This window comes from Ogataea philodendri (assembly GCF_020536065.1).
Source record: "Ogataea philodendri strain CBS6075 chromosome Unknown scaffold15, whole genome shotgun sequence".
Taxonomy (NCBI): Eukaryota; Fungi; Ascomycota; class Pichiomycetes; order Pichiales; family Pichiaceae; genus Ogataea; species Ogataea philodendri.
The window spans coordinates 129,905-157,391 of record NW_025764075.1 but is presented as its reverse complement, the minus strand read 5'-3'; the positions used below and the strand labels follow the sequence as shown (position 1 = coordinate 157,391).

Sequence of the window (27,487 nt, the reverse complement as noted above, 5' to 3'; positions counted from 1 at the left end):
GAAATTAAACATGAGCGCCGATCTGGAGGACTCGGGTCCACCATCTCCAGGACAAGCGTCTAATGAAGTAGTTTCAAATCTGTCAGAACGGCGGGAGGAGTACCAGAAGCTTTCTGAGCAGGCTTACTTCGATCTTAGAGAAAAGAGCAAGTATTATGGCGTGCCTAATTCCTGGCTCAATACTTTCTTGAAAGGAACCGAAGAAGAAGCCGAGGCTCTGGGACCGATCGACACTGAAAGCATACTGGACCACACCAGCTTGTGTATCGATCCATCAAGTAACCCAGAGTTTGTGACCGAACAAATCTTCAAGAAACTTGTGGAATGGTATGGGATTGAGGGTCCTGTTGTGGAGAGACAACTTTTTATGGACAAACGAGACGGCCAGCTCAAACTTGAAACGTATCCGTTATACATCGTGCCTCATCTGCTTTGCAACAACATTGATCAAATTAATAAGTATAGGCATGCTGGTGGCAAGCCGTTTTTAATATCTGCGCTAAGTACCGCCAGAGATCTCAAGATGGCCATCAGAAAGCAGTTCGACATCACCAGAGGAACTACAAGAATATGGAAAATCACGCCAAATGTGCCTCTGCCTCCCATTCTCAACGCTAATGCCCTGTCCAATATCTCAGCCAAAACTCTAATACCTGCAGGTAAAAAACTAGGATCGGTTCAATTAGAAGATCTGAACATCAAACACCCGGACATATTGATTGAGTTCCAGCAGGAAGATGGCACGTACACAATGGACTCGTCTTCCACCATATCGCTCGGATCTGGGCTCACAGGACTAAATAACTTGGGAAATACTTGCTACATGAACTCTGCACTTCAATGTTTGGTCCACGTTCCTGAGCTGTCCAACTATTTCCTGTACGATTTTCACGAGAAGGAGATCAATAGAACAAACCCGTTGGGCAATGACGGTAAAGTTGCCACAGCTTACGCTGGTCTGGTGAAACATCTATTTGACAGACGGTTTTCTGGATCGTCCAGCTCCTTCGCTCCAAGAGATTTTAAGTACACCATCGGATATTACAACTCAATGTTTGCAGACTATCGTCAACAGGATTCGCAAGAATTCATTGCGTTCCTGTTGGATGGGCTTCACGAGGATTTGAATAGGATTCTCAAGAAACCATACATTGAGAAGCCCGAACTGCCTGATGACAAGGTGAACGATCAGGCAGAAGTTCGCATGTTGGCCGAAAAGTGCTGGGAGATTCACAAAATGCGGAATAACTCGGTGGTTATTGATCTGTTTGTTGGACAGTACAAGTCCACTCTTGTTTGCCCAGACTGTGGAAAAGTGAGCATCACATTTGACCCTTATAATGACCTGACGTTGCCATTGCCTGTTCACAAAAAATGGACTGGAAAAGTGAGTGTGCTTCTGGAAGAAGGCCGTCCACGTTCTCTTCAAGTTGAACTCACCAAGTCTTCCACTTTTGCAGATCTCAAGGCCTACGTTGCTGAGAAACTGGAAGTTCCAATTAATGAATTAATAGCGGTCGAGGTTTTCCAATCTCAAGTTTACAAAAACTTCGAGGCTAAGGATTCAGATATCAGATTTTTGCCTATTTCGGACCTCATCGGACCAAACTATGATGTTTGGTTCCACCAGATCAAGCACAAACCCGGAGATCTTGTTGTTCCCGTGTATAGCAGTCTTGCGGACACCAGAACTTCCAGAGCGTTTGGTATTCCATTTTTTGTCACAGTGTCAGAAGAGGAGTGCTATTCGTTTGACACGATCAAGGAGAAGTTAGAAAAACGGTATGAGCAGCTGTCGACATATACTTTTGCACAGAACAAGAGTAGGCCAAAGGTCGACAGTGAGACAGAAACAGAAACAGATGCTGCAAAGGAGATGAAATCTGAATCCGACACTGTCGATGAGGATGAGTTCAGAATCAAGGTGTTTGACACTTCTGACGAAATCAAGATTTCTCACCGGTATGCGGGGGGAATGTATGGATATTCCAAGTATGCGTCCGACGAAGAGGAGGACGATTGTCTCTGGATTCCACGCACCCACAATAATTTCAAAGGACTGCCTGATTTGTTACCAGACTCGAAGCCAAAGGCGATGGAGCTTGCTCTTCCAGGAAAGAATGGTGAAAGCGAAGCCAATTCTGAAGCTGGCCCTGAGAATGGAGACGGAGAGATTGTTGAAGATGTTCCCCCATTGGCTTCTTTACTTGACGATGCAAGCGGAGATATGCAAGTGGATGCTGAAGAAGAGATCGATGACATAGTTAAACCGCTTCTAGTTGAGAAGAACGCCCTGGTTTGTGAATGGAATCCGCAATCGTTTGATATCTTTTTTACTGGAATCGAACAGGACGACATGGGAGGTAAGGAGACATGGTCCAAGCCTGAACCCATTCGGAATTTGGAAATTGAGGAAACTAGAAGACAAATGGCACAGACCAGAAAGAAGAACATCAGTCTGGATAGCTGTTTGGAGTTGTTCTCGAAATCTGAGATTTTGGGAGAGAACGATCTGTGGTACTGTCCGAACTGCAAGAAGCACCGACAAGCTACCAAGAAAATTGAGATCTGGTCTGTTCCTGACATTCTGACAATCCACTTGAAACGGTTTGAGAACACAAAGAGTTTCAGCGACAAGATCGATGCATTGGTGGAATTCCCTATTGAAGGACTTGATTTGACGAAGCACGTTGTGGGAGCCAATGGCGAAGACCTGATCTACGACCTGTTTGCAGTGGACAACCATTTCGGAGGTCTTGGAGGTGGACATTACACAGCGTACGCAAAGAACTTTGTTGACGGCAAGTGGTACTACTTTGACGATTCGAGGGTTTCTCCAGCAGACCCTGCTGGTGCTGTTCGTGGGTCGGCGTATTTATTATTTTACAGACGCAGGAGCAGCAAGACGTTGGGAGGCGAGTACTTTGAGCGGCTGATGCAGAGCATTGAGCAGGAGAACGCCAAGAAACAGAAGATCAGCCAGGAGCTGGACAAGATGGACGGGTCTGACGCAGAGAACATCGACGAGTCGCCAGATCCCGGTATCGAGTCAGCCACCATGAAGGAGAATGGAGCTACGAGTTTGACCACCGTGACCACAGACACGGCGTCGGAGGACGCAGACACGAACGGCGAGCTCAAGAGCGATAGAGGAGACGAGTGCGAGCTATTCACCACAGACAACTTGATCAAGCGTCGCAAGAAGATGCTGGGCAGCGGGCTGGCGGAGTCGTCGATTGGATCACCTATGAGCGACAACGACGACAACCTGTCCACGTACAGCGGGACGGCCATGGCGCCTGTCAATATTAATGACGAATTGTATGACGAGTATATTTAGTTGAATGATATTTCTCTAGTGTTAAATTTTTTTTACCACTATTTTTTATTGCAGATGTCAGAGACGGCAACTATCAAGCCCAATAAGTTCCCGCCTGAGGTTCTGGCGCGTATTGCGCCGGACGTGTTGTTGCAGAAGTATTTGCAAGTCGGTGTGCGGCCGTCTTTGCGCAAGTTCGACGAGTTCAGACCGGTTCAGATAAGCCGTGCTGGTGTGGGAAGGTACGAATCTGACGGAAACGGCGACATAAACAAGGTTGGCAGCATTCTGGGATCGTCGATTGTAAAATCAGGCTCTACCACGGTGATCTGTTTGATCAGCGGTGGGATAGTCGAAGATAGTTTGGAGTTGGTGAATGATTATAGAACAAAGCTTGAAAAAGACATAATAGACGGAGAAACATACACCGAGTCGAAGAACACAAGCGTTTACACGGAGGTTGAGATTTCTCGTGGACGAAGTGGGCCACCTAATGAGGAGGAAATTTGTTTGTCACAGCAATTGTACGATACCGTCTACCATTCGGGCTTGATTGATAGAGAAGCACTCAAGATTAAGCTGGGATATAAAGGCGACCAGCCATTGGATTCGGATTTCATGCCGCAGAACAGCTACTCGTTCGTGCTCTATGCGACGATCCAGGTGTTTTCAAGAACTGGCCCCGTGTACGACCTGTGCTATGGTGCTCTGGTGTCTGCTCTGCGTGGCACCCGTCTTCCTGCCGTTTACATTGACGAGAAAAGAACCGAGGTTGGTGTCCGGCGGGTGCGCACCGAGGAATACGACCTGATCTGCGAGACCGAGAAAAGCTCTCCGTTGCAACTGAACCAGGACAAGCTTGGTTGGGGGTCTACTTTTGGGCTGGTGCAACTCGACAAAGATATTCCACGTGACCAGGACAAGATGGAAATAGATACCGACGACCGAATTTTGCTTGCCGACCTGGAAGGTGAGGCCGAGGAAGAGATCGGTACGCGGCTGGAAGTCGGTAGCAACGGCAAGTCGCTCAACAGATTGACAATCTACAATGTGGGGAAGATCAGCAAGCAAGACTTGCAACAAGCAATTGCATTAGGTAGTCGTCGTGCGCAAGACGTGCTAAATCACTAGTGTATGACTGTGTATTGAATATACAAGGAAATGTACATTTAGATCTTCTTCTTGGACGATCTGAGGTTCCGTTGTCTAGGAACAGCCAATGGGGAACCTGTGTTGGAGTCGTAGTTGGACTGGAGAGTTTTTCTGTCCAAGTAAACGTATTCGTTGACCTTGGCAGCAACACCACCTCTAACTCTTTGGACAACCTTGGACTTCTTGGAGCTCTTCTTGTAGACCTCGATGTAGAAAGCAATGAACAGAACCAGGTAGGACGAGATAATTGCACATCCGCTGAAAGTTGCCAGTGGTGTTCCTGCGCAGTCTCCACAGTGGGGCAGGGAAGGATAGAAGTTGTGGACGACTTTCTGGTAGGTGGCGAAATAAATAAACGAGAGATCAAGGATGAATTGCAGAATCTGGAATCTGGTGACCCATTCTTTCCACCAGACGCGGATTCCTCTGGCTGCCAGGAAGTAGTACCAGTACATGACCACGTGAACAAACAGGTTCAAGGTGATGGGAACCCACGAGATGGAGGTCAGACCGATAAGCTGTGTGTAGCACAGCAAAGCGGTGGCACCGTGGTGGTAAGTGTGGAGGAAGGTGAGTTTTTTCTGTTTCACCACCAAGAACAACGTGTCGATGAACTCGGTGAACTTTGTAAGGTAGTTCAAGTAGTAGAGTACGACCATTTGCTGGGTCCATGCACCGTGATCACAGATGGCGTAGTAGAGGCCGTGGGTGTGGATCATAGGGATGAGTTGCTCGGTCATCAAAACAACAAGAGTCAACGACAACGTGGTCAAGAACAGGTTGTGGATCTGGAACAGTCCGTTCAGAACAAGAGGTTTCCACTTGTTGGCCTTGATCACGGCGGATCCACCCAAAATCACAATGTAGTACACGGCAATCGCGCTAAACACAGGGATCGGAGTGGAGAAAAAGGTCTGGCCCGCCTCGAAGTGGAACTGGCTTGGAACAAACCGGCCACCGGTCAGCTGGGCGACAAACACGTCAAAGTATCCAAACAAGTACACGCCGAATGGACGCTCAAAACTGGGCACGGGAAGCGAAGCGAGTGACATGAGAACAAATAAAATGTGTTGGATCAAGAATCAGATATTCTACTCCATGCAAAGAAACCCGGTTTGTTTATTATTTTTCTGTTTTGACCGCAACAAATGGGAAAAACTAAAATTTAGCTGACACTAAAATATCCACGTGATGGATCATCACATGGAAACGGCTGGCTCGTTTAAGAAAAAACAGGGAAAGCGATGAGAAACAACGTTCGCGAAATTACTACAGCCTTGTTATTGTTTCGTTTGTAGTTACGATTTATCCCCAGTCGTACCTCGTACAAGCCGCTTTTCGGAATGAAAAAGCTTCGGAAGCAACTAAAAAATTTAGATCCGAGCCGAAAGTTCGCTCCTCGTTATGTTTAGGCCGTGAGGTCTGAGCCTCTGCCTCTGCATTCGGAACCTTGAAGATCACCGGATCGACATACAGTAAGCATAGAAGGAAAGTACGGGATACTATTCCAATTCCGAAATCATCTGTCTCTTACTAATTAGGCCTTCTGGCCGCAGCCATTATATTTAGTAGTTCCGGAATTGACAAACTATATATATAGTTGGGTAATCCTGCCCCGAACTTAATTACCAAACTCAATCATGTCGAAAGATACTATAACTGTTCCTGCAGACATTGATGACCACGACGCTCAGAGGTACGACGGGTACACCGACGCCGCTGAGAGTGAGGTCAGAAATCTGGCAAGACAACTTACAACTCAAAGCCAGTCCTCTCTGCATGAACATAAATCCACCAGTGACGATCTGATAAGAACCTTGACTTCGATGTCCCAGGTTCCTGGCCAGGATCCAACCACTCACTCTGACGCTCGTTTGGACCCATTCTCGGAGGAATTCGACTCCAAGTTCTGGGTTAAGAACATGCGCAAATTAATGCATTCGGACCCTGACTATTACAAACCAACTTCTTTAGGTATCACGTATAAGGATCTTTGTGTTAAGGGTATTGCTTCTGACTCGGATTTCCAGCCTACAGTGTTCAACATCCCATTGAAGCTTGCAAGAGACTACTACTATGATTACTTCAAGAAAAACGACCAATCCCGGTACTTTGATATTTTGAAGCCAATGGACGCTTTGATGAAACCAGGTACTGTGACCGTTGTTTTGGGAAGACCTGGTGCCGGATGTTCTACATTGCTTAAGACCATCTCCTCCCACACTTGGGGTTTGGAGGTTGACAAGAGCTCCCTGATCTCGTACGACGGATTGTCCGTTGACGATATCAAGAAGCATTATCGAGGTGAGGTTGTCTACTCTGCCGAGTCCGATATCCATTTCCCTCATTTGACCGTTGGTGAGACTCTTACTTTCGCCGCACAAATGAGAACTCCGCAAAACAGAGCTCCAGGCGTTACCAGAGAAGAGTACGCCAAGCACATGGCCCAGGTTTACATGGCTACTTACGGTTTGAGCCACACTTACAACACCAAGGTCGGTAACGAGTTCATTAGAGGTGTGTCCGGTGGTGAGAGAAAGAGAGTTTCGATCGCTGAGGTCACTCTTTGTGGTGCTAACTTGCAATGTTGGGATAATGCCACCAGAGGTCTCGATTCTGCCACTGCATTGGAGTTCATCAGAGCCTTAAAGACCTCTGCTGTTCTCTTGGATACCACTTCATTAATCGCTATTTACCAATGTTCGCAAAGTGCCTACGACCTGTTTGACTACGTTGTCGTCTTGTACGAAGGATACCAAATTTACTACGGTCCCGGTACTGAGGCAAAGGCTTTCTTCGAAAAGATGGGTTACGAATGCCCTCCAAGACAGACCACTGCTGATTTCCTCACCTCGATCACTTCCCCTGCTGAGAGAGTGGCTAAGAAGGGCTGGGAAAACAAGGTTCCAAAGACCCCTAAGGAGTTCAGTGACTACTGGAGAGCTTCTCCAGAGCGTGCTCAATTGGTGCAAGAGATTGACTCCTACAACAAGGCTGCTGAGTCCAACAACTTGAGTCAGGAGTACAGAGAGGCACACGTTGCCAAACAGGCCAATCACACCAGACCGGCCTCGCCATACACCCTTTCTTACTGGATGCAGGTCAAGGCAATTATGAGAAGACACGTTTGGAGAATCAAAGGTGACCCTTCGATTACGTTATTCCGTGTGATTGCGAACTCCATCATGGGTTTGCTTCTATCGTCCTTATTCTTTAATGTGAGTCATACAACAGGTTCGTTCTACACAAGAACAGCAGCCATGTTCTATGCTGTGGTTTTCAATGGTTTCTCTTCCATGCTTGAAATTCTTGCTTTATTCGAGTCCAGAGAAATCGTCGAGAAACACAAGAAATACGCGTTATATCATCCATCGGCTGATGCATTTGCATCCACAATTGTCGATCTTCCAATTAAGATGACTGTGGCCATCGGTTTCAACTTGGCATTTTACTTCATGATCCACTTCAAGCGGACTCCTGCGGCATTCTTCTACTATTTATTGATGAACTTCATGACCACGCTTGTTATGTCGGGTGTTTTCAGATCCATTGGTTCTTTCTACAGAACTTTGTCTGAAAGTATGACCCCTTCCGCATTGCTGCTTATGGCCATCATTATCTACACTGGTTTCGTTTTGCCAACTCCTTCGATGCATGGCTGGTCCAGATGGATCAATTACATTGACCCAGTTGCTTACGGTTTCGAGTCCCTTATTGCTAATGAGTTCCATGCTGAAGATTACGATTGTTCTGCATTTGTTCCAGCTTACCCTGATGTTGGTCTTGCCAACAAGGTTTGTTCAGTTGTTAGTGCTCAGGCAGGTGACAGCAAAGTTAACGGTGACAGATACATCTACGAGTCGTTCCGTTACAAGTGGAGCCACAGATGGAGAAACTTTGGTATCATGATGGGATTCTGTGTGTTTTTGACTTCCTTTTACTTGGTTCTTGTTGAGAACTCTAAGGGTGCCATGCAAAAGGGTGAAGTCTTGGTGTTCCAGAAATCCACTCTTAACAAGTTGAAGAAACAAAAGCAACTGGCCTCTGTTTCTCAAGACGTGGAGATGGGCTCCGACAGCGAGAAGCCTGCCGGTCTGCAAGAGGACTCCTCTTCTTCTGACGGTGTTGCTCAATTGATCGCCGGTAAGGACATTTTCCACTGGAGAGACGTTTGCTACGAGGTGAAAATCAAGTCTGAAACCAGAAGAATTTTGGATCACGTTGACGGTTGGGTCAAGCCTGGTACTTTGACTGCCCTTATGGGTGCCTCTGGTGCTGGTAAGACTACATTGTTGGATGTGCTTGCTAACCGTGTGACCATGGGTGTTGTTTCCGGATCTATGTTTGTTAACGGTAGATTGAGAGACAGTTCTTTCCAAAGAAACACCGGTTATGTTCAGCAACAGGATTTGCACCTCAGAACTTCCACTGTTAGAGAGGCTCTGAGATTCTCTGCATACTTGAGACAAGGTAAGGACGTTCCAAAATCCGAGAAGGACGAGTACGTTGAGAACGTTATCAACATCTTGGAGATGCAAAAGTATGCTGACGCCATTGTTGGTGTTGCTGGTGAAGGATTGAACGTTGAACAACGTAAGAGATTGACCATTGGTGTTGAGTTGGCAGCCAAGCCACAACTATTGTTGTTCTTGGATGAGCCAACTTCCGGTTTGGACTCCCAAACCGCTTGGTCTATTTGTCAATTGATGAGAAAGCTTGCCAACAACGGACAAGCTATTCTCTGTACCATCCACCAGCCTTCTGCTATTTTGTTGAAGGAGTTCGACAGATTGTTATTCCTTGCCAAGGGTGGTAGAACCGTTTATTTCGGTGACCTGGGAGACAACTGTCAGACCTTGATCGACTACTTTGAGAAGTACGGCTCGCCAAAATGTCCTCCAGAGGCCAACCCTGCCGAATGGATGTTGGAAGTCATTGGAGCTGCTCCTGGTTCCCACGCTTTGCAAGACTACCACGAGGTCTGGCTCAAATCCACTGAGAGAAAGGTTATCCGTGATGAGCTCAAGAGAATGGAATCCGAGCTCGCCAAGTTGCCAGTTTCTACTGTTCCTCACGCTCAGGATGAGTTTGCTAGTAGTTTCTTGACTCAGTACCTTTTGGTTACTCGCAGAGTCTTGGAACAATACTGGAGAACTCCTACCTATGTCTGGAACAAAATCATTTTGGTCGTCATTGCCTCGCTTTTCAACGGTTTCTCTTTCTACAACGCTGGTACTTCGATCCAAGGTTTGCAGAACCAGATGTTGTCAATTTTCATGCTTTCCATCATGCTTTTGAACTTTGTGGATCAAATGCTTCCTCAGTTTGCCAACCAGAGATCTCTTTACGAGGTCAGAGAACGTCCTTCCAAGACTTTCAGTTGGCAGGCATTCATTCTTGCCCAGGTGACTGCGGAGATGCCTTACAATTTGATCTGTGGTACTATTGCATACTTCTGTTGGTATTACCCTGTTGGACTTTACAAGAACGCATCCGCTGCTCATGACACTGCCCAAAGAGGTGGTCTCAATTGGCTTTTGATGATTGGATTCTTTGCTTTCTCAACCACTTTGGGACAGGCCGCCATGGCTGGTATGGACCATGAGGATAACGCTGCCAACTTGGTTTCCCTGCTGTACACCATGGCTCTTACTTTCTGTGGTGCCTTGGTTGTTCCTACTGGATTCTGGGTCTTCATGTACAGAGCTTCTCCTTTGTCATACTGGTTATCTTCAACGTTAAGTTCTGCTGTTGGTGGAGTCAGTGTCAAGTGTTCTACCAAAGAGTACGTCCACTTCCCTCCTCCATCTGGACAGACATGTGGTGACTATATGGCTCCATACATCAGCAAGGCTGGTGGATATTTGTTGGACCCTTCGGCTACCGACGATTGTTCTTTCTGCAGCCTGGATCAGACCAATACCTTCCTGGCCTCCATGCACATGTACTTCGACCAGAGATGGAGAGATTGGGGTATTTTCATCTGTTACATTGTGATCAACATTGGCTTCACTATCTTCTTCTACTGGTTAGCAAGAGTTCCAAAGAAGAGTGATAGAGTGAAAGACGAGTCTTCGTTGAAGAGTGGCGGAGACGCTGCGGACGTTGAGTCTGAAACAGAAACCTCCAAAGAGGCTTAATCACAGCTTATCTGATTTTTAATAAGCAGTTAATATATATCTAATAAGGTATTATACCGTATTATTTCTTTTGGGAACTAAACAGTGGCTCGTCCTTTGAGCTGGACGGCCGGCTGTTTTCGTCAGGATGTTTGCGCTTACGTGACTCAAACCCGTGGCGCAGGTCCTTGAGCTTTGTTTCCGCGCTATTCTGCTGCTCCTTGCCGAAATGGCTCACGTTTTTGTCGATGATGTTAGAGATCTCGCTCAATGCGACGTAGCCCACGCCGTTGGGGCCAGAGTCCATTTGTTTGCACGAAGCTTTGAAGCTCTGGTTGTACAACTGGACCTTCATGTCAAGATTTTCGGGCTCTGTCTTCTTTTTGTCACTCTTGAACGAATGTGCTCTCACAAAATAAACCATCGACAGCAGCAATGGCGAGATCTGGCTGAGTCTGGAGAGCTGGTCCAGGTCGAACTCTATCTCATGAACGTTGTCGGCCATAATAAAGTCCAGCATTATGTCCAAAGTTGACTTGAGTAGCACGTTGGACTCGTACAACGGCCGCATCTGGGCCATCTCGTCGTGTAGAACGTTCCGCAGTCGGAGAAACCACGAGTACTTGTCCATCTGCTCCTGGTAGTCGTCGTCGAACTCAGAAACGTCGCGCTTCTTCAGCTCTCGCAGATAATGGATGGTCAAAATGGCCAGATTAAGGGTAGCCAGGTAATAGAGCTGGTTATGGAAGTCTTTGGCTGTCTGCAAACAGCCACCAATGCCGGTGCTTGTCTGTTTGTAAGATGCAAGAATGCTGTCGTTAAAAAAGTTGTAATCGTTGAGTTCGTTGGCGGTGGACGAGTGTAGCTCGCGTAGTTTGAGGTAGTATTGTAATGTGTCGTCCAGATTGTTGAGTCTTTGACTTTGCAACGCCAGCAGAAAATATACCTTGTCCACCATCTTGTGGTACACCAGCAGTTCCTGCGAGGAGAACTGGCCCGAGTTGTAATCGTCAATGAACTCGAACAGCTGCGGGAATTCGTCTCTGTTGAACGAGTTCCATTGGTTGCAATGGAACTTGGCCAAAACTTCGTAGAAGCTAACCAGCAGACTAAAGTATTTAAGTCGCAGTAGTCTGGCCTCCATGTCGACGCTGGAGATACGCAGCTGTTCTTTCCGTTCGAGCTTGACGTACTTGTGGCACTGGGCAAACATCATTTCTGACCGGTTTTTGCCGTCCCAGGACTTGATAACGTACGAGATTCCGCAGTAAAAGTACGCCAGCATGCTGAACTCGCGCAGCGTGAGCCAGTTGATCTGTAAGGGGAGGTCGATCGAAGAGCTCCCCAGCTGCATAGGCACTGTAATCTTGAACACGAACTCGCGCGCCCATTTGTCCAGAGACTTGAACTCGCGGATGAGCAGGTCGATCGAGCCCATCTTGGACTTGGCGTCGGAAAAGTCGTCGTTTTGGATCGAAAGCAGAAGATCCAAGATATGTGTCATAGCTGCAAACTGCGACGGCAGAGAATTGAAGTCGGGATGCTGTTTCTGAGACTGTTTAAGCTTGTTATGTCTTTTGAACGTCTCTTCAATAGGAGAGCCTTTTAGTAAACGGTTTTGGATGTCGCAGATCAAAATCAGCTGGTACAGAGCGAAATTGGCAGAATCCAACTTGGGTTCCAGCATTTCGATCATTCGATTAAAGTTCTCCGAAACCTGCGCACCATCAAACGTCATACCGAAATACTGGATCTTGACGTACTGGAAAAAACAGTAAAGCTCAACGTTGTTCTTTGTGTCGTAAGTCTGTTCAATTGACAAAAAGTAATTAAGACAGGCCTTTTTGTTGCCCGATTTATCAGTTAGGTAGTTGATTTCAAAGCTCAAAATGTCCAACATGAGCTTGTAATGGGCCATATTGTTGCGATCTGCCAGCTGGAGTCCTCTACCGCAGTACGTTGACGCGATATCGTAGCTCGTGGTCTCTCTTAGTAATATGCTGGCTATCTTGTAATGAACCATGACTTCCTGCTCAACAGATAATGACGACTTGTACTGCTCAAGAACGTTGAATAAGGAATTCAGACCAGCCCGAATGTGATTATTGTAATCCATAACATGGTCTTCAGACTCCAGTGAGCTTGATCCCTTCAAATGAGCCTGCGATACAAACCAGTCGGACGCCTCAATCAGTCTCTCTATCTTGACCGACTCGGTCACCGACCCGTCGTTGCCCTCGGAGACTCCCATGACGCCTGGTTGATAAATGCTGAAAACAGGCTGATGGATCCTACAGCAGGTATTTTCAATTTATCCCGATTTGGCACAGAAACATTTCGTGCACAGCCGAGTTTGAGGTTTACGTGGACCGCGACGTGTTCAGGCCAAGTTATGGTGGATATACACTAAGCGTAGGTTTTCTGATACTGCCAAAGTATCATGCATTCTATAATTCGCGCTCACAGACACCGGACCATCCTCCAAAGGCAATTGCCACCATATCCTATTTGAGTTACCCGGGTTTGAGTATTTTTTCGCAATCTCGAATCCGAGACTATAAATAGGACCCCATCCCCCCCGTTGCAATTCGCGAAATTTTTCAACCCAAAAATTTCGGTGCAAGGAGTATTTATTGTGCAACTGCCATCTTCACAGATTTAATAAAGCACAAACTCAGTCCCACCAGGAAAGGAATCATTTGATTGAGCATCTTTTCCCCGGAGCAATTGATTTATAGCTGGATGAGTTGTAATATAGATAAATCACAGTTGTAAAAATGGATTCATTGAAGCTCCCAACCACAGCAGCCAGGGCCAAGGCCTTCACCGCACAAGGCTCATTAGCCTTCCCAATGGTACCAACAGACATGGTCAAAGATGAACAACATGACACAGATAAATATGACATTCTTAAGAAAGAGCCGGAAGAAAAGGTTTTAGACATGGAGGACCAGATCGCCGACGATGCAGCAGCCTCTGGAATAGTGCCTACGTTACAGAACATCGTTGCCACAGTGAATCTGGACTGTCGCTTAGAACTGAAGACTATCGCGCTGCATGCACGTAATGCAGAGTACAACCCAAAGCGTTTTGCTGCCGTGATTATGCGTATTAGAGAACCCAAGACAACAGCACTTATTTTTGCGTCGGGCAAAATGGTGGTCACGGGTGCCAAGTCCGAGGACGACTCGAAGCTTGCTGCTAGAAAATACGCACGTATCATCCAGAAGCTCGGATTCAACGCCAAATTCACAGATTTCAAGATCCAGAATATTGTTGGATCGTGTGACGTCAAGTTCCCAATCAGACTTGAAGGACTCGCTTACGCGCACGGAACTTTCAGTTCGTATGAGCCGGAATTATTCCCTGGTCTCATTTATAGAATGGTGAAGCCTAAGATCGTGCTACTGATTTTCGTTTCTGGAAAAATTGTTCTTACCGGTGCCAAACAAAGAGAAGAGATCTATAAGGCGTTCGAGGCCATCTATCCGGTGCTGAGCGAGTTCCGCAAGAGCTAGATTGCATAAATTATTGTATAATATGGAGGTAGCTAGTTTTGAGCTTGAAGAAGGATTTTGCACAGCCCGTGCGCGATTTTGATTAAACGAATAAAAAAAATTTTTGTTCTTATTTTTACTACGTCAGGGGATTAAGCAAAAAAGTCAGAAAAGGGTTTTTTGTTTTGGAGAAATAAAAAGGATATTTGGCAAACTATTCTAAACCAATCAAGTCGTTTGGTTTGACACCTGATTGTTGTTTAACGGCGTCGACGTCGTATTGTGAGCCATTAGCAGCGTCGTTTGTTGCACAAATACCTTTCAAAACTACCACCTGTTGTCTTTTTTTCTATTAAGCAAGTGTCTTTTTACCGGCATACTCTACAGTTGCTCGAGTTCAATTTGAAACATGTCCTTATCAGAAAAATCTATTAATACTGTACGCAGTAACAGCAAGGGTCCTACTTTTAGCGACCAGGAAAAAGTGCCACCGCCTAAAAGCAACGTTCCCCACAAATCAACACAACAACCTCTTCCCAGGCCCATCTTGTTCAAAACCGGCAGTTCAGCAAGCAACCTCGGGCCAAAGCAACCCAACTTGCCTTCATTGAAAACAACATTGGATTCTGACCAGAAGGGAGACCACACTGTGGTTCAGGCAACCTCCGCCGCCGCGGATCCGGATCTTTCCACGCCGCTCGGATCCAATCAAGGATCAACAGTTTTCCCTTCGGAGGCAAGCACCCCAATTAAGTCCTCCGGATCGATCTCTTTCCAGGTTCCACCGGTGAACGCTCAAAAACACCGTGGATCCATCAGTGCACGCCCGTCGACCACAAAACTGACTCTTCTGGAAACAACAACTTCTGGAGTTCCAAGCTCTAGACAGCCTTCTGGAAACCACCCTGCTAGTCAGAACATCCACGATCTCCCGCAACAGGTCAAGCATCTTGATATCCAGTCTGCCAGAACCACGCCTACAACAACTGCCCCTCACTTTCCCGTCGTGGTAAAAGAGCCTCGGGAGCACAGTGTTAGCTCTGTTTTGAGCGATAAGCACCATAGCAATCTTCCATCGCCAAGAGTTATGTCTTCCTCGTCCGGTGTGGTTTCTCCTGTGTCGTTCGATCTCTCACCAAAGACGCTTCCAAATGTTAACTCTGAAGCAACCAAAAACGATTTTGTTTTTCAACCTTTATCGGGCGACAGTCGGGTTCCATCGCCACAACCGATCAAGAGGAGAACCACAACGACGCCAAAGACTGTTGTTTCTGCACCAACTGGACCTGTGGTTCCATTTACCGAGTATTTAAGCAAAGAAGACGATGACAAGATTCATATTCTTCTTGGTGCGACCGGGTCTGTTGCCACTGTCAAGATCCCAATGATTATTGATAAGTTGTTCAAGCTGTATGGTGTCGACAACGTTTCGATCCAGCTTGTGGTGACACAGGCTGCTGAGCACTTTTTGCACGGGTTGAAGATCTCCACGGAAGTGAAGATCTGGAGAGAAAATGAGGAGTGGTCGACGCCGATGACCAAGCCGGGCGACCCTATTCTTCATGTTGAGCTGCGCAAGTGGGCCGATATCTTTTTGATTGCGCCGCTTTCTGCCAACACGCTTGCCAAGGTTGCAAATGGTATTGCGGATAATTTATTGACGTCGATCATCAGAGTGTGGAATCCTTCTATCCCTGTTCTTGTTGCGCCTGCGATGAACACATTGATGTACACGCATCCTGTGACGAAGAAGCATCTTGCGGTGATCAAGGAGGATTTCAAGTACATGGAAGTTTTACGGCCAATTGAGAAAGTTCTTGTTTGTGGAGACATCGGTATGGGCGGCATGCGCGAATGGAGCGAGATTGTTGATATTTTGTTCCGCAAGATGAGCAAGTTGCATGCTGAGAAGCTCAAGAAAGCCAACGAGAGGGAGGACGAAGAAGAAGACGAGGAAGAGGAGGACGAGGATGATGACGACGACGACGAGGAGTACGATGACGATGACGACGACGATGACGACGATGACGAGTCGCTGGTCGTTGATGGCCAGCATTAAGCCGGCCTTTGCATTTTTCAGTGGTATACTACGAACCCAGTGTAAAAATAATGTACGGAATAATTGCGCGTAGGAGAAATTAAATAAATTTAGACAAAGAATGGTGCTTGCTCTGAGGTGGAAGTTTGGACTCGGAGTGCTAGCCGCCTATTCAGGATATACCACGTATATTTATGTGCGAACACAGCAGGAGATTAGACGCCGACAGCAGGTCCAGGACGCCCATCCGCAGTCCGAAGACGATGGGGAGTGCGACGGGTGCCAGTATGACACCTTAACGGTGAATGGGCGGTTCGAGAACCCGTTCCCGGAGTACCGGCCACAGACGATCTTTGAGTTTTTTGCGATGCGGGTGCTCGATCTGTTTGAGTTTGGCAAACGCGGCGGGCTTCCTTCTTCGTACGAGGAACTTAGAGCTAGTCTTCCTATTCACACCCCCGACATTGAGACTCTCCGGGCTACAGGCCAGAACGAGGAGTTTTCGTCCGATGCAGACTTTCCTGCTGTTCGTGATAGACTCACTTTCACGTGGTTTGGCCAGTCGTGTTCGTTAGTCCAGATCGGGAGCGTTTCATTTCTGACCGATCCTCTTTTCGAGAACCATCTGATCAGCCGTCTGGTTGGACCCCAGCGCATTGCTCCATCTGCAATCAAGCTGCAGGATCTGATGGAACAGGTGAAGATTCCAGAGTACGTTCTGGTTTCTCACGATCACCCAGACCATCTGGAAGAGGAATCGGTCAAACGAATTGGAAACAAGTCTAAATGGATCGTGCCCGTGGGCGTGCGACGTTTTCTGGCCAAGCGCGGGGTCTCCAACGTGATAGAGATGAAATGGTGGGACCGGGTCACTCTCGAAACAGACTCGCCAGATAAATACGAAGTGGTTTGTCTTCCAGCAATGCACTGGTCAGGAAGGCAGCTTATCGATACCAACAAGACGCTGTGGTGTTCGTTCATGATCTTGCGCAACGGCAAGTCGATTTTCTTCCATTGTGGAGACACAGGCTACTCGTCAGACCTTTTCAGACTGATTGGACAAAAATACGGGCCTGTCAAGTTCGGGGCGCTGCCGATCGGTCAATACTGTCCGCAGTGGCACCAGCGGCCGCGTCATATTAGTCCATTAGAAGCTGTGCGGATCACAAACGATATGGGCATCGAGAAAATGGTTGGTGTCCATTGGGGAACGTTTATTCTGAGCTCTGAAAAATACATGGAGCCAAAAGAGCAGCTCGAGGAGCTGGCTCGGATGAACGGCCGCCAGAACAGCATTCTTGTGTCCGAGCATGGCCGGACGCTGGTGTTCGACACGGGCGAAATCGATACGTTGAACGAGCAGCCGCCCGTGCAAGTGCGTGGAAGCACCGTTTATAGATAGACCGTTAAACTATTTATTATGACTCTACAAGGCTTTTGAACTCGTCGAACTCCTCGTTCTTCATCTGATAGGTGTGTGTTTCGAGTTCGGGAAAACTTTTGGCCTTGACGTCGAGAGCGTAGCTGTTCACGGCAGTGGTAGCTGTGGAGTAGAAGTTGGCATACTGCTTGACGAATTTGGCTGGCTTGAAATCCAACATGCCCAACATGTCTGCCTGGACAAGCACTTGGGCCGAAGTGCCTGGACCTGATCCGATTCCGATTGTGGGGATGTTGAGATTGGCTGTCATGTACTCTGCCAAACGGTGCGGGATACATTCGAGCACCAGCATTGAGCACCCCAGCTCCTGCAAAAACTTGGCTTCATTGAAGATATTTGCGGCGTCATGGGCCTTCTTACCCTGGACTTTGTATCCTCCCGTTGCATTGAATTGCTGGGGCTTGAGTCCAATATGGCCTGTGATGGGGATTCCTATTTCCACGAGTCTTTTGATCTGGGCAGCGTGCTCAAACCCACCCTCAATCTTCAGCGATCCTATCTTTCCCAGCTTCATCAGCTTGACCGCCGACTCAACGCACTGGGACACGCTCGCCTCGAAAGAGCCAAACGGCAGATCTGCAATCACGTACTTCTCGTGCACTCCACGAAGCACAGACTTGCACGTATAGTAGTACTCATCGAATGGGATCTCCAGTGTCGAGGAATACCCCTTGGACACCATTGCGAGCGAGTCGCCGATCAGAACAACGTCCAGATCGGTGCTGGAGTCAGCGATCCGGGCTGTGATGAAATCGTGTGCCGTCACAACAGCGATCGGCTCACGCGCCTTGTAGCTCTTGGTGATGTCCGACAACGTCTTCTGCCGCACGAGGCCGACAGCGTGCGATGAGAACCGCACGCCTAAACGCCCTGTCATCCGACCCAACATTGGTATTTTTTTTCAATTATTTTATACGAGGACCTATAATAAATGCACCAGCGGCTTTTTCCCAACAATAACTAAAAACTCGCTAGTCAAGCGAGTCTCTACAATTAATTATTTCATAAAGTTAAACCCAAACTCGATTTTGCGATAGTGTACATGTCGTCATAAAGTGTTAGATGAACCCGTTGAACCCGCCACCGAAGGAACCCGGGGGTCCTGGTGGACCCCGTGGACGGTTGAAACCCTGGCCCGGTAGCCCCAGGTGGCCCGGCAGTCCTGCTCCCAAAAGCTCAGGGTCGTCGTCCGGGCCCATTAGCGGGTCGGAGTACCTGATCCCGTGGCGAGGGTCCGGCAAGCGGCCGCCAAACATGGGATCTGACGCGGTGGGGTGCATGCCCCCACCCTGGGTCCCGTTGATGGCCAGTGGATCAAGGTACGGTTTGAGGATAGGGTCTTTGATTCCGCCAGGGTAGAGATCGCTGGTTCCCGACTGAGCAGCAGGTGCCGAGACAGTGGATGTGCGGTCGGACTGGATCTGGTGCTCGTCCTCGAATCTTGGCGGAGCAAGCACAGACGGTAGAGGTTTGGGAGCCGGGGCAGTTAATGCAGGCGATGGTTTGACATTAGAGGCCAATTGGGGGGCTGACTGCGACTCTGAAGGTGGCAGAGCACGCGAAACGGATTCTTGTAGCACAGATTGGCTCGAAGAGACCGGTTCTGGCAAAAACGGGCCCAGCTTCCTGGTGATCGCAGAAATTAGCACAGATAGCAGGTCGGGATCGATGCTATCGTAGTCAACAGGATAGTTCACTGTGTGCCCGTCGGGCCAGGCGAGCGACGCAGAGAACGACAGCGGTGTGCCGTCGACGTCCTTTGTTGTATTTTCCAGAGTATAAAGACCGTCTTTTAAAGAGACCAGGAATTTGCCCTCGGAAGCAAGCAACGAGATTTGGGACCCGTTCCTATCAATAGCAAAAGTGTTGATGTTTCGGGAGGCCAAAAATCGCTTGTATACATTGGCGATAAGGTCCAAGTTATCACGAATGGAGCCCATTGTTCGGTAAGGTTTTTTGTAGTGTAGGCTGATAGCGAAAAGAATTTGTTAGAAAAAAATAATATTGCGGTAGGCGGAACAAGCCCACGATAGAGGGGAAAAATAAACAAGATACCAGAAAAACAAGGATAGTTAGACCAGCAACCAATCAAGAACAAGTTAGCGCAACATATAAGAGTAATTATTGTGGGAAATGACAACTGCGGTTCCCTTGATATACTCATTCCCAGAGTTCAGCGGAGTCGCTGAGGCTGTAGCAGATCACGTTGTTGCTGCTCAGAACTACGCATTATTTGGAGACAACAACCGTAAGAAGTCGATTTCGGAAGCTGGTAGCTCAAAGAATCTGTCTGCGAACTCGAATGGATCGCAATCGTTGAGAAATATTGCTGAACAAAGTGCATCGTCAATAAATTTAAGCGGGAACGCAACGCCAACCTCGTCCAAAGAACAACGCAAAAAGAAGAAGGAGGAAAACAGAAGGTTCAGAATAGGACTCAGTGGAGGATCTTTGATTGGTGTGTTACGCGAAGGGTTACTCAGTCGGACCGATGTTGAGTGGAGTAAATGGGACGTTTATTTTGCAGATGAGAGACTTGTTCCTTTTGACTCACCAGAGTCCAATTACGGCAAGGCCAAGTCCCAGATATTTGATCAGATACCAAAAGACCGTGGATATCCAAGGATTTTCCCCATTGACGAGACTCTATTAAGCGACCCACAAGAATGCGCAGACATGTACGAAAAGACCCTGATTAAAGGTTTTGCGTACAAAGACTCTGTGAAACTTCCGATGTTCGATCTAATTTTGCTTGGATGCGCTCCAGACGGCCATGTTGCTTCTTTATTCCCTAATCACGAAACATTAAGAGAGAATTACGCCTGGTGTGCTCCTGTCGAAGACGCACCTTCCGGCCCTCCCTCCAGAATCACATTGACCGTTCCCGTGATCTGCCACTCGAACAGAGTTTCCTTCGTTGTGGAAGGTGCAACAAAGGCCCCGGTTATCAGCACCATCATGGAAAGACCAGACAAAGGTCTTCCTGCCAGTATTATCAACGAGAAGGCCGCTGGACGCATCGCATGGTTTGTGGACGACGATGCTGTGAGCGATGTTGTGAGTGTCACCAAGAAACGGTACAAGTTTTTGGTCCAAAGCGACTAATTGCCATTCACATAATCCAAGTAGCTATCATCTCGGCTATTGTGGCTAAGCACTAAATAATATATTTCCTTTAAGATTTTGTGGCTGAAAAGACAACAGATATAAAATATACAGTTAACATTGCGATGGTAAGTTAATATGATCCGGACTTCTAACGTTATTAGTGGATCCCCATAACGTTCTTCCTTGTATCAACGTTCTTGTTGTCGGGATTTGCAATCAACAAGTTCATCAAGCTCACTGAACAGCCGTTGTACTTGTCGGTGATTCTTGTGTTTTCCTTGTTCTTACCCTTTTCCATCATCTTTCTCTTACCAATTGACTTGATATCCACTTCTACAGACACATATACCCAATTCAAGGACTCATTTTTCTACCTGAACCAATCAACAGTGCTTTTTCTTTGGAGATTTAATTATTGGACCACTTTCACATTAACATGGATAATCTTACCATTCTTTCAGTACTGGTTTGGGTCCGGATACTTGAAGCGTCGAGACCGGTTTAGGTACTCTGTGATAGAATTGATCAAGTTCCAAATCATCATGATTGCGTGCGGCGTGTTCATTTTGATCTACATCCTGATCAGACACGCCTCGTGGCTCAACTTCAAGTTCCTCAAAAGTTTGGTCATCACCGTTAGTCACATCTACTCCTTGGTTCTTGCTCTGTGGCTGATGGCCCACGGTCTAATCTACCTCCCGAGACACGAATGGGAAACGAGTGGGAACTATCAAAAGCAGCTCCACAGAATGTACTTGAAAGTCCCCGTTTTGAACGAGGAATTAGAGGACACCAAGTTCGAGCTCCGTGAGCTTTGTGGAAGGCTCAGAACATTGGAACATCTTGACAATCTGGAATATAGAGACTGGATCCTGAAGCTTTTGCGCTCGATCCCTCCAGAATACAACGATATGGTGTATCATGGCGTCGAACAGATAACTAATGACGAGCTCAACACAAAGTTCCTCAACAAGGTTTCGAAGAAACTGAAAGAGCTCAAGTGGAAGTACAACCACAATGTCATTGACTTAAAGGTGACGGTGGAGAAAGTGATAAAGCTGGAAGATAAGGTGAATGCGTCCCTGCTGGGAGAATATACTCCAAGACTTGAACGGCCTCTCATTAAAAACCCAAGACTGAGCTACTACATTGTCCAGTATGTGCAGCCATTGTTTGGCAAACTTTTGGCCATTGGATTAGCCGTTCTCTCTGCCATAATTGTCGAGTCGGAAACGTTCCACGGACTCAAATTTTCTCTCATAAAGTTGATTATCGCAGGAATGACCAACGACGTTACCAAGATCTACATCCAGATCTTTGCCATTTCGTTCTTGGTGCTCACGTTCATGTTGATGTGCGCAATGTTGTCTCTTACCCAGGTGAAGATCTTCAACATTTACCACATGGAGTCGAACCAGTCGTCGGACCCGGTGTCTACGATCTTCTTTATCAGCTACGCGTGTCGGTTGACCATTCCATTGAGTTACAACTTCCTCATGTTGCTGGACGCCAAGTTCACCAAAAACTCGTCGTTCCAATTGTTCTTCGGCAACTCCATCCAGTTGATCTCGCTCGGTAACTTCCTCAACGACATGGCTCCGCGACTGATTGTGATTCCAATTTTGTTGACGGTGTTCAGATTCTGGGAAAAAGTCAAGGAATGGCTGTCTCGGCTGTTTTTCTTTGACTACATCATCAAGGAGCTTGATTTTGAGGACACTGACGATAACGAAGAAGCCACAGATATTGAAAATAGACCTTCGTCTCGGTCGACCAGAGAAAATGCCCGTATTCAGGAAAGTAAGCAGATTGTCCAGAGATTTTTAAGTGCTGACGAACGGATCCTCGACAGTCCCATCAGACCGTTGACTCTTTCGTCTAACCAATCGGGCGAGTCCATCTTCAGCTCTTTGAAAGACTACGTGGGAGGAATTGTTTCCAGGTTCCCGAGAAGGGGCTCCAGACCAGGATACGATGGCCTGCGTACATACAACCTGGGGCTTGGTAGCGAGCCACCAAGTCACCGCACGAGCTCGGAGACAGGCATCTCGCTCAACAGCAACATCTCATTCGACAATGACAACAGACTACTACGAGACGACGACATCATGCTTATCGACGAGGATGATATTATGGAGATATGAACGGAGATTCGCGCTACGGGACACACCTCACACCCCACTGTTGGGTCCTACCTTAAATAAATTTATTTAGCCCGGGATAATATTTAAATAAATAAAAAAAGTCCCGAGATAAGTGGATTGCCGTTGATGGCTAGTGGATGTATCACGGTATGAGAGTAAGATCCCGGGAGGGACGGCAAGGGCGAGCGGCAATTGGACAGTTTGTTCGCTGTTTGTCCCAGCATCTATCGATATCTGCCTCAAACACGGCGCAAAGTTCCCCAATCACCTTCAATGTTTCCATGTTGAAGGTACCTTCGAACTATGGATATTACAGTTCGCGGGTAAATCGTTTGTACAACGAAGACAACCACCAGGTGGGGATCTTGGATATTGATTTCAACGAGAAATCGGTCGATTTGGGCAATAGGACAGACAACAAGTCTTTGGAGGCAAGAATAAGCCAGATAGAAGAGCCGCAATACAATAGCGTCTCGTCCAAGACAAAAGTGTTCAATTTCAGTATTTTCGATGGCCACGGTGGTAACGAGTGTTCGACATACGTTCGGAACCATTTGCTTGAGAACATTGAAAAGTTCAAGATCAGTGACAAGAGCATCAACCAACTATTCAAGTTCTATCAAAAGGAAATCGGAGGGTACTGGAGACGGTGGACGCGGCGGAAAAACTTGCATTTTATCAACAGCATGGGATTAGACAATTATATACGATCCATCCAGGGCAACTTATTGATTCACGACCCAAACCTGGAGAACCACAGGCTTTGGGATTACGAAGAGTTCAAAAATAGCATTTCGGGACAGGACTTCTTCAAGCTACGCATTCTACTCGGGTTTCTGTACACGGATTACCAATTTCTGAATTTCGAGGACAAAATGAACGACCTGAAGCAGAATAAAGACCATTTGATTAACTCAGGGTCCACCGCAACAAGTGCATTTTTCTACACGCTTGACTACGATAAAACAAATCCAAACGGGTATTTCTACGAAGAAGACGTCCTGAGTCGGCTGGTGATTGCTCATGTTGGAGACACACGCGCGATTTTGTGTGATAGAGACGGGACAGCCAGGAGTCTGACGAAAGACCACCACCCGTCCAATCCAATAGAGTCTCGAAGATTGACCAGGTACAGCACGGGGCTCATGATGACGGACTCGTTTGGCGAGGAGCGCTTCTTGAACTATGCAAACACCCGAGCGTTCGGCGATCTCACGGCCAAGAATATTGGAGTCACTGCGGAGCCGGAAATCAGCGAGTTTCTGGTTGGCAACGTTCGGTTGTTGCAAAAGTACAAGCGGGACCACCGCGATTACATCAAGAAAACGAATATGGTGGACTTTGGCGGCGACGACTGTTTCCTTGTGCTGGTCACTGACGGCGTGACGAACATGCTGTCTGACCAGGAGGTAGTTGACCTGATTACAAGCACCACCAACAATAAAGGTGCATTACGCGGGACTCCGGGCGAGGCCGCGCGCGAGGTAGTCCAGTTTGTGGAGTCGATTGGCGGCGACGATAACGCTACGTGTCTGGTGATCAAGCTGGGGGGCTGGAGCAGATGGCCGATGATCGACCGCACGGGACAGCTTCGGGAGTCGAAAATCATGAGTGGACGTCGGGAACGGTGAGTATTTCACGTTGGCTATGTACAATTATTTATTCTTGGTCTGAGTGTATCTGAAGCGCTTGCGAGTGTGGGCGAACTCGCCGAGTTTGGACCCCACCATGTCTTCTGTGATGTTGATGTGAACGTAGTCTTTTCCGTTGTGGACTTGGAACTTGAGCCCGACAAACTGCGGGAGAATGGTGCACGATCTGGCGTTTGTTCTGATCGGGGTACCTGTCTTCTTAGCGTCGGCAATCGGCAGCGGCACGACGTACGGACCTTTCCATGCGGACCTGCGCAGAGCAACTAGAGACAGTCTCATGAGCGAATGGATGAACAATTTTTTTTTCACTTCATTTAGTACGCCGATCGACGCTGATCTGCAAAGGTGTTTTTTTGAGCCCTCACCGTCTTTTCGTGCAAATGTTTCATTTAGCCAGAAGTTTGTACACGTCGTACACGCGCAAAGACGAGTACTCTGTGCTGATTCTTGGTCTGGACAATGCGGGCAAGACTACTTTCCTGGAACAGCTGAAATCGATCTATGTGCCGAATTATAAGCAGCTGCGGCCGGAAAGAATCCTCCCCACTGTTGGCCAGAACGTGGGGACGATCACGGTGAACGGCGTGCTACTCAAGTTCTGGGACGTTGGCGGCCAGGACAGTTTACGGGAATTATGGTCTGAATACTACGCGAATTCGCACGCTGTTGTGTTTGTGATCGACTCCTGTGATAGAGACAGGCTGGTGGAATGTTCCAACGTGCTGACAGGAGTCATGAGCAACGAGTTGATGGAGGGGCTTCCGATTCTGATGCTGGCCAATAAACAGGACCGAGAAGACGAAACAAAGCTCGAACTTGTGGATATCAAGGAGATCTTTAACCCGATTGCAGAAACTCTAAACGCCAGAGACTCGCGTGTATTACCGGTTAGTGCAATCACCGGTGACGGGGTGAAAGACGCCATTGATTGGCTCTACATCAGACTAATCCGCAACAAGACCAATAGACCTCCGATAAAACATTGAGAAAAAATAAATTGTGCTGCAGTGAGCAAATATTGGCTATTTTCTGCACATGAGCAAATATTTTTCTCTTGTCCTCGTACCATCAACATATAAGGACATCAGGGCCCAAAAAATTGAGCACAATTTCCACTTAAACTAACAAAGATGGATATGGGCGGCTCTAGTTCCTCAAGCATGGCCATGGATATGACGGCCACCTCCAGTTCCTCGATGATGGACATGACAGCTACCGCTTCGTCCAGCATGTCGATGGATATGTCGTCGTCGACCGACTCCTCAATGGATATGGAGGGAATGAACTCGTATCTGGTCACCTCATACAACAAGTACCCTGTCGTTTTCCACACGTTGCGCGCATCGTCCGGAGGTGAAGCATTTGGAATCTTCTGTGTGCTTTTCTTCTCGGCCGTGTTCCTGAGAGGATTGTTCTTCTTGAGCGCTTACTTGGAACAGAAGGTGTTCCACAACCTCACAAACGCCGTTTTGATCCAGGAATTGGACAACTGTGCATGCGGTCCAGAAAAAGACGAAGAAGGCACAGGAAATGGTGGATCTGTGAGCGTCAGATCTCTGGGATTGGCCAAGATCTTTAAATTCACCTTCTTCCCAGGATTCGGAGAACTGAAAAGAGACATCATTAGACTACTGATCGCCTTCACAGCTACCATGTTTGGCTATGCGTTGATGCTGGCGGCCATGTCGTTTATCCTGCTCTACTTTTTTGCGATCTGTCTCGGCATTGCGTTCGGAGAGGTGTTTTTCAACAGGCTCTCGATCGTGCTGAATATCAACAAAAACAGCTCGCTGTGCGGTCAACTTCATTAGATCGATGTAATTAGTTTGAATAATCTTTAGTTCCATATTTAATCATCATCCTGAGGTAGGGTATCAAGCTCATCGACCAACGACGACAACTCAGAAACAACGTTCTTGTGGTAGTTGAGCTGGATCTTCATCAACACCTTGAGCAAGTTCAAACCTTCGGTCGGCTTGATGAGAGATTTCATCGACTCCACAGCAGACTCAGTAGCACTCACAAGCTCATCCTCGGCAGTCTCGAGCTTCTTCGAGATGGCAACAGGAAGTTCCACAGACTCGTCGCCGTGTTGCACTGCCTTCACTTCAGCTCTGACCGTGTCAAAGTTCAGTCTCGATGTCTCAACTTGTCTTCTGAGCTTTTGCGTGTTTTGGAAGTCCCCTTGCAGCACATTACGGATCTTGTCGTTGAACTCGGTGATCACCAACTTGTCCTGCTCCAATCTTTCATCACCGATTCTCGTCTGGTACTCGCTGATCTTCAACAGAGCCTTGGCCAGCGACGAGGAGTGGTCTTCGCCGCTCACAAACTCATCGTGAGCAGCAGTACATCCTTTGGCAAATTGGTGTGCAAACGTCTTTGGCGTTTGATCTTTCGAAGTGGCTAACAAAACAGCCTCTGCCTCTGAGGTAGTTGTAGCCTGCGAAAGACCAGCAAATTTCTCATTGATCAACTTGGTGTAATCCTGGATAGACTCCTTCAAGTTTGGTGGGTAATCGTAACTCTCAATCTCATACTGTTGAGTGATGCTCAATAGCTTCTTGTAAAACACTTTGAGGTTATCAACTCTCTTCTCCAAATCTTTGTATTCTTGAGGAAGTTCAGAAATATCGTCAATGGAGCCGAATCTCTCCTGCAACGAACGTGTTGTTCTCTTGAGAATAGGAGAAAGGTTCGAATTGAGACTCGAAACCTCCTTCTCCAAATTCACCAAGTTGTCCTGGAAACTTGTTGTCAATTGCTGGGTCGTTTGCTGGAACGACTGTTGCAACGTGGATAAATCCACCTTTGGAAACTTGAACGACATGTTATAATTTAAACTTGTTTTGTTCGGTTGTCTTCTTTTTAAATACGGATCCACCTGACACCAGAAATAAAAACTTGGTGTCAGGGGTCTTTTCTACAGTTATGGTAGCTAGTGTAACTTGATATTCATAATAAACTATTCAAACACAAACAAACAAACAAAATCGTAACATCATACAGTTGTGGCC

The 27,487-nt window shown here is 47.3% G+C and overlaps 27 protein-coding genes across 27 annotated transcripts; 14 read left to right on the top strand and 13 right to left on the bottom strand.

Moving 5' to 3' along the window:
* Positions 1-10: 10 nt before the first annotated feature.
* OGAPHI_004791 (uncharacterized protein) lies at positions 11-3,340 on the top strand (the record flags this gene model as incomplete). The annotated part of the gene is made up of 1 exon (XM_046205907.1): positions 11-3,340. The coding sequence occupies one exon, from the start codon at positions 11-13 to the stop codon at positions 3,338-3,340; it is 3,330 nt and encodes a 1,109-aa protein (XP_046060357.1).
* Positions 1,957-3,862, bottom strand: OGAPHI_004790 (uncharacterized protein; the record flags this gene model as incomplete). Its single annotated transcript, XM_046205906.1, has 3 exons — positions 1,957-2,713; positions 2,888-3,299; positions 3,853-3,862. 3 exons carry the CDS (start codon positions 3,860-3,862, stop codon positions 1,957-1,959), a joined length of 1,179 nt encoding a protein of 392 aa, XP_046060356.1.
* On the top strand, positions 3,395-5,520 carry OGAPHI_004789 (uncharacterized protein; the record flags this gene model as incomplete). Its single annotated transcript, XM_046205905.1, has 2 exons — positions 3,395-4,415; positions 4,493-5,520. The coding sequence occupies 2 exons, from the start codon at positions 3,395-3,397 to the stop codon at positions 5,518-5,520; spliced, it is 2,049 nt and encodes a 682-aa protein (XP_046060355.1).
* OGAPHI_004788 (uncharacterized protein) lies at positions 4,489-5,523 on the bottom strand (the record flags this gene model as incomplete). The annotated part of the gene is made up of 1 exon (XM_046205904.1): positions 4,489-5,523. One exon carries the CDS (start codon positions 5,521-5,523, stop codon positions 4,489-4,491), a length of 1,035 nt encoding a protein of 344 aa, XP_046060354.1.
* A 588-nt stretch (positions 5,524-6,111) lies between these two features.
* OGAPHI_004784 (uncharacterized protein) lies at positions 6,112-10,611 on the top strand (the record flags this gene model as incomplete). Its single annotated transcript, XM_046205899.1, has 1 exon — positions 6,112-10,611. The coding sequence occupies one exon, from the start codon at positions 6,112-6,114 to the stop codon at positions 10,609-10,611; it is 4,500 nt and encodes a 1,499-aa protein (XP_046060350.1).
* On the bottom strand, positions 6,426-7,733 carry OGAPHI_004787 (uncharacterized protein; the record flags this gene model as incomplete). Its single annotated transcript, XM_046205902.1, has 3 exons — positions 6,426-6,502; positions 6,627-7,093; positions 7,717-7,733. 3 exons carry the CDS (start codon positions 7,731-7,733, stop codon positions 6,426-6,428), a joined length of 561 nt encoding a protein of 186 aa, XP_046060353.1.
* On the bottom strand, positions 8,272-9,866 carry OGAPHI_004786 (uncharacterized protein; the record flags this gene model as incomplete). The annotated part of the gene is made up of 3 exons (XM_046205901.1): positions 8,272-9,108; positions 9,352-9,706; positions 9,820-9,866. The coding sequence occupies 3 exons, from the start codon at positions 9,864-9,866 to the stop codon at positions 8,272-8,274; spliced, it is 1,239 nt and encodes a 412-aa protein (XP_046060352.1).
* Positions 9,972-10,415, bottom strand: OGAPHI_004785 (uncharacterized protein; the record flags this gene model as incomplete). The annotated part of the gene is made up of 2 exons (XM_046205900.1): positions 9,972-10,298; positions 10,395-10,415. 2 exons carry the CDS (start codon positions 10,413-10,415, stop codon positions 9,972-9,974), a joined length of 348 nt encoding a protein of 115 aa, XP_046060351.1.
* Positions 10,612-10,672: 61 nt separating the features above from the next.
* On the bottom strand, positions 10,673-12,841 carry OGAPHI_004782 (uncharacterized protein; the record flags this gene model as incomplete). The annotated part of the gene is made up of 1 exon (XM_046205897.1): positions 10,673-12,841. One exon carries the CDS (start codon positions 12,839-12,841, stop codon positions 10,673-10,675), a length of 2,169 nt encoding a protein of 722 aa, XP_046060348.1.
* On the top strand, positions 11,874-12,143 carry OGAPHI_004783 (uncharacterized protein; the record flags this gene model as incomplete). Its single annotated transcript, XM_046205898.1, has 1 exon — positions 11,874-12,143. The coding sequence occupies one exon, from the start codon at positions 11,874-11,876 to the stop codon at positions 12,141-12,143; it is 270 nt and encodes an 89-aa protein (XP_046060349.1).
* Positions 12,842-13,285: 444 nt separating the features above from the next.
* OGAPHI_004781 (uncharacterized protein) lies at positions 13,286-13,966 on the bottom strand (the record flags this gene model as incomplete). The annotated part of the gene is made up of 2 exons (XM_046205896.1): positions 13,286-13,784; positions 13,917-13,966. 2 exons carry the CDS (start codon positions 13,964-13,966, stop codon positions 13,286-13,288), a joined length of 549 nt encoding a protein of 182 aa, XP_046060347.1.
* OGAPHI_004780 (uncharacterized protein) lies at positions 13,368-14,108 on the top strand (the record flags this gene model as incomplete). Its single annotated transcript, XM_046205895.1, has 1 exon — positions 13,368-14,108. One exon carries the CDS (start codon positions 13,368-13,370, stop codon positions 14,106-14,108), a length of 741 nt encoding a protein of 246 aa, XP_046060346.1.
* Positions 14,109-14,496: 388 nt separating this feature from the next.
* On the top strand, positions 14,497-16,146 carry OGAPHI_004779 (uncharacterized protein; the record flags this gene model as incomplete). The annotated part of the gene is made up of 1 exon (XM_046205894.1): positions 14,497-16,146. The coding sequence occupies one exon, from the start codon at positions 14,497-14,499 to the stop codon at positions 16,144-16,146; it is 1,650 nt and encodes a 549-aa protein (XP_046060345.1).
* A 100-nt stretch (positions 16,147-16,246) lies between these two features.
* On the top strand, positions 16,247-17,527 carry OGAPHI_004778 (uncharacterized protein; the record flags this gene model as incomplete). Its single annotated transcript, XM_046205893.1, has 1 exon — positions 16,247-17,527. One exon carries the CDS (start codon positions 16,247-16,249, stop codon positions 17,525-17,527), a length of 1,281 nt encoding a protein of 426 aa, XP_046060344.1.
* A 16-nt stretch (positions 17,528-17,543) lies between these two features.
* Positions 17,544-18,455, bottom strand: OGAPHI_004776 (uncharacterized protein; the record flags this gene model as incomplete). Its single annotated transcript, XM_046205890.1, has 1 exon — positions 17,544-18,455. The coding sequence occupies one exon, from the start codon at positions 18,453-18,455 to the stop codon at positions 17,544-17,546; it is 912 nt and encodes a 303-aa protein (XP_046060342.1).
* On the top strand, positions 17,734-18,195 carry OGAPHI_004777 (uncharacterized protein; the record flags this gene model as incomplete). Its single annotated transcript, XM_046205891.1, has 1 exon — positions 17,734-18,195. The coding sequence occupies one exon, from the start codon at positions 17,734-17,736 to the stop codon at positions 18,193-18,195; it is 462 nt and encodes a 153-aa protein (XP_046060343.1).
* Positions 18,456-18,624: 169 nt separating the features above from the next.
* Positions 18,625-19,506, bottom strand: OGAPHI_004774 (uncharacterized protein; the record flags this gene model as incomplete). The annotated part of the gene is made up of 1 exon (XM_046205888.1): positions 18,625-19,506. The coding sequence occupies one exon, from the start codon at positions 19,504-19,506 to the stop codon at positions 18,625-18,627; it is 882 nt and encodes a 293-aa protein (XP_046060340.1).
* OGAPHI_004775 (uncharacterized protein) lies at positions 18,869-19,246 on the top strand (the record flags this gene model as incomplete). The annotated part of the gene is made up of 2 exons (XM_046205889.1): positions 18,869-18,921; positions 19,021-19,246. The coding sequence occupies 2 exons, from the start codon at positions 18,869-18,871 to the stop codon at positions 19,244-19,246; spliced, it is 279 nt and encodes a 92-aa protein (XP_046060341.1).
* Positions 19,507-19,699: 193 nt separating the features above from the next.
* OGAPHI_004773 (uncharacterized protein) lies at positions 19,700-20,671 on the top strand (the record flags this gene model as incomplete). The annotated part of the gene is made up of 1 exon (XM_046205887.1): positions 19,700-20,671. One exon carries the CDS (start codon positions 19,700-19,702, stop codon positions 20,669-20,671), a length of 972 nt encoding a protein of 323 aa, XP_046060339.1.
* Positions 20,672-21,216: 545 nt separating this feature from the next.
* On the top strand, positions 21,217-22,818 carry OGAPHI_004771 (uncharacterized protein; the record flags this gene model as incomplete). Its single annotated transcript, XM_046205885.1, has 1 exon — positions 21,217-22,818. One exon carries the CDS (start codon positions 21,217-21,219, stop codon positions 22,816-22,818), a length of 1,602 nt encoding a protein of 533 aa, XP_046060337.1.
* On the bottom strand, positions 21,871-22,574 carry OGAPHI_004772 (uncharacterized protein; the record flags this gene model as incomplete). Its single annotated transcript, XM_046205886.1, has 2 exons — positions 21,871-22,438; positions 22,525-22,574. 2 exons carry the CDS (start codon positions 22,572-22,574, stop codon positions 21,871-21,873), a joined length of 618 nt encoding a protein of 205 aa, XP_046060338.1.
* A 137-nt stretch (positions 22,819-22,955) lies between the features above and the next one.
* Positions 22,956-24,449, top strand: OGAPHI_004770 (uncharacterized protein; the record flags this gene model as incomplete). Its single annotated transcript, XM_046205884.1, has 1 exon — positions 22,956-24,449. The coding sequence occupies one exon, from the start codon at positions 22,956-22,958 to the stop codon at positions 24,447-24,449; it is 1,494 nt and encodes a 497-aa protein (XP_046060336.1).
* Positions 24,450-24,473: 24 nt separating this feature from the next.
* Positions 24,474-24,749, bottom strand: OGAPHI_004769 (uncharacterized protein; the record flags this gene model as incomplete). Its single annotated transcript, XM_046205883.1, has 1 exon — positions 24,474-24,749. The coding sequence occupies one exon, from the start codon at positions 24,747-24,749 to the stop codon at positions 24,474-24,476; it is 276 nt and encodes a 91-aa protein (XP_046060335.1).
* A 101-nt stretch (positions 24,750-24,850) lies between these two features.
* OGAPHI_004768 (uncharacterized protein) lies at positions 24,851-25,456 on the top strand (the record flags this gene model as incomplete). The annotated part of the gene is made up of 1 exon (XM_046205882.1): positions 24,851-25,456. The coding sequence occupies one exon, from the start codon at positions 24,851-24,853 to the stop codon at positions 25,454-25,456; it is 606 nt and encodes a 201-aa protein (XP_046060334.1).
* A 98-nt stretch (positions 25,457-25,554) lies between these two features.
* OGAPHI_004767 (uncharacterized protein) lies at positions 25,555-26,124 on the bottom strand (the record flags this gene model as incomplete). The annotated part of the gene is made up of 2 exons (XM_046205880.1): positions 25,555-25,857; positions 25,930-26,124. The coding sequence occupies 2 exons, from the start codon at positions 26,122-26,124 to the stop codon at positions 25,555-25,557; spliced, it is 498 nt and encodes a 165-aa protein (XP_046060333.1).
* Positions 25,601-26,281, top strand: OGAPHI_004766 (uncharacterized protein; the record flags this gene model as incomplete). The annotated part of the gene is made up of 1 exon (XM_046205879.1): positions 25,601-26,281. One exon carries the CDS (start codon positions 25,601-25,603, stop codon positions 26,279-26,281), a length of 681 nt encoding a protein of 226 aa, XP_046060332.1.
* Positions 26,282-26,319: 38 nt separating this feature from the next.
* OGAPHI_004765 (uncharacterized protein) lies at positions 26,320-27,300 on the bottom strand (the record flags this gene model as incomplete). The annotated part of the gene is made up of 1 exon (XM_046205878.1): positions 26,320-27,300. One exon carries the CDS (start codon positions 27,298-27,300, stop codon positions 26,320-26,322), a length of 981 nt encoding a protein of 326 aa, XP_046060331.1.
* Positions 27,301-27,487: the final 187 nt, after the last annotated feature.